The following is a 9790-nucleotide window of genomic DNA, read 5'->3' on the forward strand; positions in this document are numbered from 1 at the left end:
TATATATATATATATATATATATATATATATATATATAGTGATTTGTAGTATGATTTACGCTGCTGGCGAAAGTGTCCGTTGTACACAAGCCATTTGTCTAAGAGTAGGAGTAGAGCAAGAAGACTGTGGTTGCTGGTAGTTTAGGCTCTTCTGCTCTTGATCTGTGTCTTGAAATCTTTTCTTATTTGTTTTTGTTTTTTTTTTTTCTCAGGGAATTTCTAGCATTCTTGAAATAATTTTCTCTCTCTGCATTATACCTACCTCATCCAGCTTATGTATGAATGTACTCTCTTGTGTGTGCAGAGTCTGTGAAGTTTTATAAAGAAGTCTACCTCAGTGCTTTTTTTTTATTTGTAGAGTCAGAGGACATAACATAAGAAATGAAGCAATGTTTGGTTGATATTTGCACAGCTCGCACAAATTTCTCCTGATCTTTACTGTGCACATAACACAGGTTGGACCCCTGAATGTTTGAGTACAGTGAACCAAAAGACGAGGGCTGCATGTTTTGGCAGGAACATTTGGATAATGTTTTGATAAATCTACTGTTTTGTTTTGAATTTCATGTTATGTTTTTAGGTTGGTTTTCATTTGCATCATACCTCATTTAAACACCTTACCTCACATGATAAATGTACCTCTGTGTACAAATGCCTCATTTTACATACCTCACATTGTGTTTGTTTCCATTTTAAAAAGTAATATGTAAGCCTATGGAAATGACCACCAAAATGACCACCATGCAAGATGGCCTATAGTATGAATAGTGGGCTTTAGCTGAGTTAGTTGCTGGGGCTCTCAGTGTAGAACAGAGCCCTGGGGTTTGAGTAATGCAAGAATCTGATTATTCCCACTTTCAAAAATGTTTTAAACGTGTTGATGAAAATGAGAAAAGGAGTATGAAATCTCCATGAAGCTTTGAAAATGTTTTTGTTTGTTTATTATTGGGACCTGCGATAAAATTGAATCATCCCTTGTTTTGTTTATTTCTGTATTTGTTCTGTATGTTCTTCATCTAATGCACCATTAAGATGAAGTGAAGATTGTCAGAAAGGTTAGCACATGGCTGACTTGCTGTAGCTGGCAAACTTGGATGTAATCCAAACTGTGTAGGACTACAAAGTTTATTTGGAGGAAAGCCCTTTCTGAATGTCTGGAATGTATTTATTGGCTAAATCCTGAAAGAAAGAGCTACGAGTTAGATCTCCTGGGAGACCATTTGCTCTGTCAATGGAACACAGTTTGAAAACGTCTAAAATCAATTGAGCATGGTCTAAAATTAAATCTAAAATTATTGCTTTATTTGTGGGGAACCACTTTAATGAATGATGTTGCCTGCTTCTCTTTACTGTTGATAAAAAAAAAAAAGGAAGCATTTGAAAGTAACAAAAAAGACGAGCACTGACATGCATCAGAATAGTACCCAGCAGATTTCACCCTTATATTTAGCCAGTCTAAAGATAAGGCATGTAAGAATAAAAAAAAAAAAAATGTGTTTAAAATTTAAAAACTGTTTTAGTGAAGTCTAGCTGAGGTGCCAGTGAGAAATATTTATTCAAAAAGTGCTGGTTCCTGACATGCTGTTTCCAGGCCCTAAAGCCCAAAGTGTTTCTGCAGGTATTGCTTTTGGTCAGCTCCTTTTTCTTCTGGATGGGTGTTTGTCTGTTAAGCTGATCATGCAGTGGCAGAGGTGAAATCTAGGGCTTTTCCTGCTGACTGTGTGCCTGTGCTGGGTTGCTACTTTTAAGTCTGGTACATAATGTTGTGACTTGTGAATGGTGAAGGTCAGGTCAGACATATTTGCAAAAATAGGCCCCATGTGGCTCTAATTTGACATCAGGAATGGGCTCCACTTGTGTGGTGCTTCCCAAAAGTACTAGCACCAGGTCTCAAAGTACCAGGACATTTAAAATTTTAGTTGAGTGTTTGAAAAGCATGGCAGCATTGCAGTACATGACCAGGCAACAAGTAGGTTGTACCAACAGTATTTCCATTTAGACTGGCTTCTTGTACCCAGGTGTTGCAGTCAGCTTTGTTCACATGCAGCCCAGAATTCTGTCTTGCCAAACAGTGACTACTGGAAATAGGCATGTGTCAAAAGGAAGTCTGAATGGACACTGGTTCTGGAGCTGCTCTTTAGACTGCTGCTGGGTTGAATATTTTAGACTTGGGTTTTCTACAGAGAAATTTTGTGCAACATCACCTCTGTGAAGTAGCTCCCCACTGCATTACCTTCATGTGCACCTCAGCTGAGTGAAGTTAAGGGGGCCCATTTACTCCGCCGTTGAAGACGAAGGGGCTGTAAAGGCCTCCGAAGTTTGTTGTAGTTGCTTGCGCGTTGTCCAACACAGTGAGTGAGACCAGTTCAGGAAGTGGGGGAAATGATCCCAGGGTTACAGAATGAATGTTGGCTGGTAACTAAAGATTAGAAATGTAAAGATTCCAAAACTAACCAAGGGGCTTGTAGGCAAGTGCTGGACCTGTTGAAGGGGGAGAAGAGCATGTGCACTGGGCAGTAGACGGGATAAACATGGATTTGCTGCTTAGACACTGATTTTACACTGATTTGATCTTTCAGTATTAATGTCAAGCATTTGAATTGCTTTTGGGATTTAGCTGCAGTTTTGTCCCCAGAAACCCAAAGAAATCTCTTCCCTTTAAGAGGAAACAAAAAATATTTTTGCGTGCTTTAAAAGCCCTTGTAGACAAATGTATGTGATGGAGGGGAAACAATGACACACACAAACACACACAGTTTTCCTGAGTTGGGTTGTGGTGGATTGCTTTGACTACAAGATTGTATTACTCTTTGATAGATAGCTTTATAGAGTAAGGTACTTGTCTGTGTGAGACACTAGGATAAAGGTTTAAATTCACATGCCTTAAAACTGCTGCAGTATGCTTTGAATTTTTTCCTACGTTTGGAGTTTAATCAGAATGGAAACTGCCAAAGAGCCCCCCGGCCCCCGCCCCCCCTTCTTGTGTTTTATTTACTTCTTTCTCCTCTTTCCCCTCTAAACCTACAATTTCCCTATTTATAATAACCTATATGGTAATTAGGGTAAAATGATGAGGGCCATTATTTTCATGTGATTGACCTCAACTCTAGTGGTTCCTCATTAAAATGTAGTGTTGACAGATGTATTCCAGTAGATTTGATTAAGGAATTGTATACTATTTGTGTTTGACAGCAATACAAGTTAAATATGTCCTGAGGAGCCATCATGTGTAACCCCCACCTCATTTTTCAGTAACACTAAACCAGAACCTGACCATCCAGTATTTCATCAATATATTGACTGTGTGCTGATTAGGGAAGATATCTAAGAGTAGTATGTATTTTGAGGGATGGTTAACTTTCTCATAGCATATGGTGCCAGTACAATACAATTTTAAATGTACACATATATCTAAAGTTGTTGTAATTAATCAGACTTGAACGGTGCCCTTTCTAATGTCTGTTCACCACATACTATCTCTTGATTGGACCTCTTGCCAGTGTCTGTACGGGTTTCCCACCAACTGTGGTGTGTTCCAGCTTTTGACCTGTTTCCTAATCTGGAAAAAGGAGAAGGAAAAATGTAAACAGTTCAGAAGTGCATGGTCTTTATATGATTGTATTATCTAAGAAAAAAAACACAAAAAAACCAACTCAGGTAGCTTTCTAGAGATTTGATTCAAATTCAGTATTTGTTTCTTACAATTGGATAGTAAATCCTTTGTTAGTACTTCATAAGATTTAGTATCTATTTTTTTGTGTGCATATATTGTACTGATCAATTTAAAAAGGGAAAAGGTGTTTGCTGTTGAATTCCATAGGATCCTTTAGAACCAAATTTGCAGTTTTTGTTAAGCTTTTGAACAGGGAATGGGCAAAATATATAAAACATAGAAAAATGATACTTAGAAAATCACTGTCTAATAATCCTATAAAAATGGCACTGAAACAATTTTGAGGATATATTTTTGATACCCGAAGAAAGTAAACAATCTCATTGCAGATATAGATGTGTTCAAACTTCGATATACTGAGAATCTAAATTAACCAAAGAAACAAACAAACTGGCTACTTTAAAATAAATTATTTTGCCTTGAGATGAATCCAAACTATTTAAAGCTGTTTTCATTTTTTCTGATGGAAGCAGTCCATTTTTCTATGTTCAGGAAATTCAGTTTGTATTTCAGTGCATCACGACATGTCTTCTAGTCAGTACAGCTGTTGGTTTGATATGTACCTTGATCACAGAGTAAGTCAAGATGGGTGGAGAGGTTGTCTAAGACCTGGGAGCCGCTTTGTCTTTTAAAATCTAATGATTATGGTAGGATCAAAGGAGCAGATAAAGCCTCCAGGTCTGCTTTTGTGGGTGGGCTTAATATTCGGTGCCCTCCTAGAGGTCTGTTTGGTTCTCTTCTCCCTTGCTCTCCCACACTTGCTGTCTAAGCAGAATTCACCATTCTCGAACCTTCGATCACAATTCTCGTGGGGTTCTGTATGAAACATTTGGTGGAATTGAGTCTTGTGCTCGTTTTTTTGTGAACTTTAAACATTTACTATGCAGTTTGTTTGTGTTATTTTTTTGTTGTTGTTTTTGTTTTTTGTTTTGTTTGTTTTTTTGTTTTTTTGGGGGGTTTTTTTTGTTTTGTTTTGGTTTTTGGTATGTTCAGTTGTTTACACTTAAATAAACTTGTATGTTTTGGGATCCTGAATTTTGATTTGTGTCTCTACTTTCAATTGAAACAGCAGTTTGCATTTGTATAATTACTAATTACTTTCTTACTTATTGTGGTCAGGTTGATGGAGCTGCTTGATTTCATTCATGTCAGAGGTAGTGTTTTAAAGTGGTGTTTTTTGTTTTTTTTTAATATTAACAAAAGACTGCATGGCCACCAATGTGGTGTGAGAAACTAGTGTCTCTACATACCAAGGGGCCAGGGGTCATGGCAGGGCCCTGCCCAAAAGGTCACAGCACAGCTTCAGACAGCAGCGTAGCCAGAATGGCTGGGCAGATGGCATCTTAAAATAACAGGTCTAAAGCAAGCTTAGCCACACAAACTGGATTGGTAAACTTTGTCTTTTGAATTCTCTTACTTTGTCCCATGATATTTCACTTGGTGAAACTGCCAGAGGGGATTTTTGGAAATTTCAGGAAGAACTGAAATGGGTAAATATGTGCTAAGAGTTTTAAAAGGGACTGAAAGATACTCTGGTATGCAATGAAGGGACTGATATATTCAAACAGCAACAAGACCTTCATATCTAACTTGATAGCAATTCAAAAATAAAATGTGACAAAGTAAAACAGAGATTAAACCAAGTCCCTAAACAAACAGGCTGTTAAATCTACTACTTCTACCATGGGTGTGGTTTGACAACAGACATAATCTTTAGTCTTTGGTTAAATAGTCATTCCATTAACTTTCTAAGAACCTTTAACCCTCACCCTCCCACCTTTTTTGCTGTTGACATTTTAGGCAATGCTGGTTCATTTAATGATGTACTTCATGCACTAGAAGTAATTAAGCTTTTAATGAAAACAGTTACAGTATAAGCACAACAATTATGCTCAAAGAAGCATAATTTAAAGGCTTTAAAGGTTTTAACAAAAGACAAACAATAAAAGTCGCTTTCTCTGGAAGATCGTTGACAGGATACGTCAGAGGGGACATGGGGGTAACAATACTGAGCGCTGGGGGAGGAGAGGACAGGAAGGGGTAAAGGGACTTAGCATGAGAAAAGATCTGGTAGGGACTGGCCACCCTCGATGGAGACACAGAAAGAAAGAAGGGGAGGGACCACACATGAAAGAAAGAGGTGGAATGTCCACCCCCAGTGGCCTGGTCTGACGCCAGGTCAGCACAGAGAGTGCATTCCACAGTGAGGGGCTGTTTGTTTGTGGCTCCAGCCAACAACAGGGTGGCGCTGGCTGTTCCAGATCTGAGGCTTTTCAAAATTGCTTTTGTGTCGTTTTTACGAGTCCGTATTATTCTATGGGGTTTATCATTCAAAACAGTACTATTGGCTGGAGGCGGCTGGAGGTGGAAGTGTTTATATCTGTGCAAAAGGACTACATCAACTTTTTAATATAGCAATTACAATGCAGAGATATGTGGAATAACTCTTGCTTTAGTGAAGAGAAACTACAATCACAGCTGAATCTATTAAATAAAAACTACTATGTTAGCTCAAGCCTAAAAAAAGCCGTTTACTTTGATAGTTATAATAGTTGAAAATGTGTTCAAGAAATGGTTACAAACCTATAAAATGGGACAGATTGGAAGATCTGTTTTAACACCTCCTCACCAACTTTTCACATTGAATAGTTTTGCATCTCCCTAGGGTCAGATTACAGAAGTCATGTCTAGCACTTTAAACCAAGGCTGAAGGGTAAAAAAAAAAAGGGTGAGAAGACTATTTTAGCCTTAGATATTGAAGACAAAAAAGCATTTTCAAAAAAAGTTGACATTCATTCTGTTCAGGGTTCTTATTTGTCTTGCAGTTGTCTTCATGTACCTCTCGTTTTGTCATTATGTATCGTCATGTTTAAGGTTTTTTATTTGGATACAAAGTCCTACATTCTAGTTTGTATTAACAAATGAATTAATTCACTGAAAAAAAACAAAACAAAACAAAAAAACCCACAAGTGTAAATAAATTTTATTTAGGATTTCAGACCCCAGAATACATCAATGTACAGTTAAGAGATGAGCTCACAGAAAGCAAGTCCAAAGGAAACAGATGAATTGTTTTAACCACCTTCTTCCTTCATCTGGCCCTCCTTACTAGCCATCTCTTCACTCATCCACATTTAGCTGAGCTGTTGCAGACTCATAAATAGTAAGAGCATTACAGAGGTGTTTATGCCATTGGGGTGAGTGCGTGCATCATTTGCGCTGCACTTGTGTGAAGGAAGAGGGCATCTGGATTGGCTGCATGGGCTGTGGCGGCTGGAAAGGTGGAGGCTTCTTGCGCAGGTCTGGAGAGGATGAGCACTTGACCGACGGGAGCAGCTGGTTGCGTTTGATGATCTGGAGTGCCAGCTGTGTGTTACCTGTAGGAGCCATTCAGATTATTCACCCCCATCCCATGAAACAGCATAGATATCATGGAAGGAACCAAAGAGATAAATGCATTTATTAAGATCCAGGTTAGCAAATCCATATAAAGCAGAGTGGATGTAGTGTGTTTTTTTTCTGTCCTTGTAGTCCTATGGCTTTGACAGTACTTGATTAAATGTAGCTCAGAGTTGCTGGGGCTTGAACCTACCATTCTGCAGCTCTAGGTACACACCCAGCAGAATAGCTTCTGGGGGAATCTCCTTTGCATTGACCATGGAGGCTGCCTAGACAGGAGGAAGGAGAAGCAGACAGGTCAAACCGGGCCTTCATTCATAGGAGGTTCGAGAGATCAGTTAAACCTGGGAAATTCTGGTTCTCAAAGCAAGTTCAAACAGGGCTGGCCTTAGTTTTTCTTATGATCTTTACCTAATTCCTTATAGGTGTTTTGCATGTTATGCATTTTGTAAAAGATTTTTTGACAAATTGATTGAAAATCTATAAAACATTTGTTATGAACTTATGATTGAATATAACGTAAAACATTAATATTTAACAGTTTGACTTGATGTTATCTGGAACTCAGGATATGTTTATAGGTTAAATAGGTACATGTAAAATTCAATTTATAATCTAAAATAAAACCTGTTAGAAAGGCTTAATTTACATAAACTATATTTGAGATTTAGGGCCTAGTCAAACTAGAGGCCAAACGTGTGGTGTTCACCTGATGAAGGCACTTGCGTGCTTTATCATATTCGCTGCGCAGACAGTAAGCACTGCCCAGGTTAAAGAGCATCATGCCCCTGGCAGAGCTGACAGTACTGGGGTAACACAGAGGAATCTGTTTCCCTGCTGCACACACACCCACAAAAACACAGACATTCATACTATTACATTCAGATTTTAATGTAAATGCGATTTTAATAATTCATAATTATGCAAAAGCCAAATAGGTCAGGGTAAAGAAGCAGAAAGAATAATGACAGTATGGAAAACTCACAGGATTCAACTGGGTCTAGATCCCCTTTATCAGAACCTGTAGGTTCAGTGCCAGATGTGTGGGAAAACACACAAAACAGAAAAACAGTTAACTTTCAGCAACATTCCAACCTTGGATCTTTGAAGAGTGTGTGAAGATGTATGAAGAGCATGTGTACATGCATTTACCTTGGTCTTGCTCGCTGGGTGACACACCTAATGATACGTCTGTAACATTCTCAGGGTTGAGGTGAGTGATTGCATCAGAGATTCGGTCCAGAGAGATGAGAGCTTCAGCAGCATACAGGTGGCCCAGAAACCTAAAGACAGGCATTAACCCATCTACTGACCACAAAATGACTGGACAGTTCATTGTTTGGTAAGAGTGCAGAGAAGACAACTCATGCTTTTAGTTATCAGAAATGATAAAATAGTCAAATCAGGGCTTAAATGTAAGAACCCAGCATCCCATCCATATAGTTATTGAGATCTCATTCAGGTGGGTTCCATCAAAGAAAACATTCAGAAACAGAGAAAAAGTTACTGGAGTGTAGAATGGAATGCAAGCGCTTTGAGGAGAGACAAGACTTACTTGAGGGATCCTGACAGTTTGGGCTGATGTAATAGCTTATCTGCATGGTTAAGAGCCATCAGGTTGTCCCCAAGGGCTAGAGCCACATATGCACTACAGGCTAAAATGCAGCACCTTTGTAAGAAAGAATCACAGAAACAGTCAAATGGGAATGGGAGTAGGAATACACCACCACAACCACAGTGGTGGTGATAAAATGCTGAACTCCATCAGTTATAACATGCAGATACAATTAGAATGGGGAGATTAAACCAAAACATTTCATTTCACATCAGGTTTTTAATGCCCTGCTACTGATCTCCTTAACAGAGAGAAGCAGAGAAAACATTATTATTTAAGGAATGAATCACACATTCTAGGAGATTTCAATAATCTTCCAGTGGCGCCACATACACTTGTTCAGCTAATGAAAGCGTGTGGGGAAATGTCTAGATTCTGTGACTCAACCATTACCATGGACGCCAAACACAGCAAAGTTGCCCCCAGCACCAGCTCACAAACCACAAAAATACTTACAAGTTTAGGCACAGTCTAGCTCTAATGTTTAAACTAAGCCACATTAGCTGACCCTTTATATGGGAAGACATGGCAGACAAGGCTTTACTGTAAAAGCAAAAAAAAAAAACTGCTTCTTCGAATAAGGATGACTTACTCTGTTTAAAAGCTTTCACTTATGTGCAAAATCATTAGCACATGTTGCTCCCTAAAGGAGTAGAGGGGACGCAGAGGATGCAGGAAACAAACTTGGGTCATTTATTTAATCTTTTATATGTCTTGTACATCCTAATTTCCCAAGTACAAATGATAATCCATTTTATGTGTAACAATAACTGGAGGTATTCTTAATAAAGCCCTCCATAGCCTTTCAGCTTTGTTCTGTTTTCTGTTAGCTCCAGCTCTGCTCCAAGGCCATCGTTAAAAGGGCTTGGGGAAGAAAGGGAGAGAAGGTGGCAGACGGAGGGCAGGCGTGCAGGCCTCTTAGCGGTTGGCTTGGACACAAAAGGCTCGCAGAATTCCGGGAAGTGAAACCTGAGTAAGTGGCGGGCGCGCTCATAAACGTGTCACCGCATCAGGGTGTCAACCCAGGGTCAGCCCTCAACCCACCCACCCTCTCCTTTTCATGTCACTGTGTCCACAGGCCCAACCTATGCCAAAATAAAGGC

General features: G+C 39.1%; 1 protein-coding gene across 3 annotated transcripts in view; it reads right to left on the minus strand.

Annotated features, from left to right (window-relative positions):
- Positions 1-6640: 6640 nt before the first annotated feature.
- The window catches only part of cnot10 (CCR4-NOT transcription complex, subunit 10), a 15305-nt gene continuing 12155 nt past the window's right edge, over positions 6641-9790 (minus strand). For all 3 annotated transcript variants that reach the window (XM_035531011.2, XM_035531009.2, XM_035531008.2), the window contains exons 14-19: positions 8628-8741; positions 8225-8355; positions 8058-8093; positions 7782-7909; positions 7266-7341; positions 6641-7050 (exon numbers count right to left, since the gene is read on the minus strand). In XM_035531011.2, coding sequence (XP_035386904.1) covers positions 6884-7050; positions 7266-7341; positions 7782-7909; positions 8058-8093; positions 8225-8355; positions 8628-8741 — 652 coding nt within the window. In that variant the 3' untranslated portion in view covers positions 6641-6883. The remainder of the gene's footprint in view (positions 7051-7265; positions 7342-7781; positions 7910-8057; positions 8094-8224; positions 8356-8627; positions 8742-9790) is intronic.

Source organism: Electrophorus electricus, chromosome 14 (assembly GCF_041902795.1).
Source record: "Electrophorus electricus isolate QZ-2024a chromosome 14, ASM4190279v1, whole genome shotgun sequence".
Classification (NCBI taxonomy): Eukaryota; Metazoa; Chordata; class Actinopteri; order Gymnotiformes; family Gymnotidae; genus Electrophorus; species Electrophorus electricus.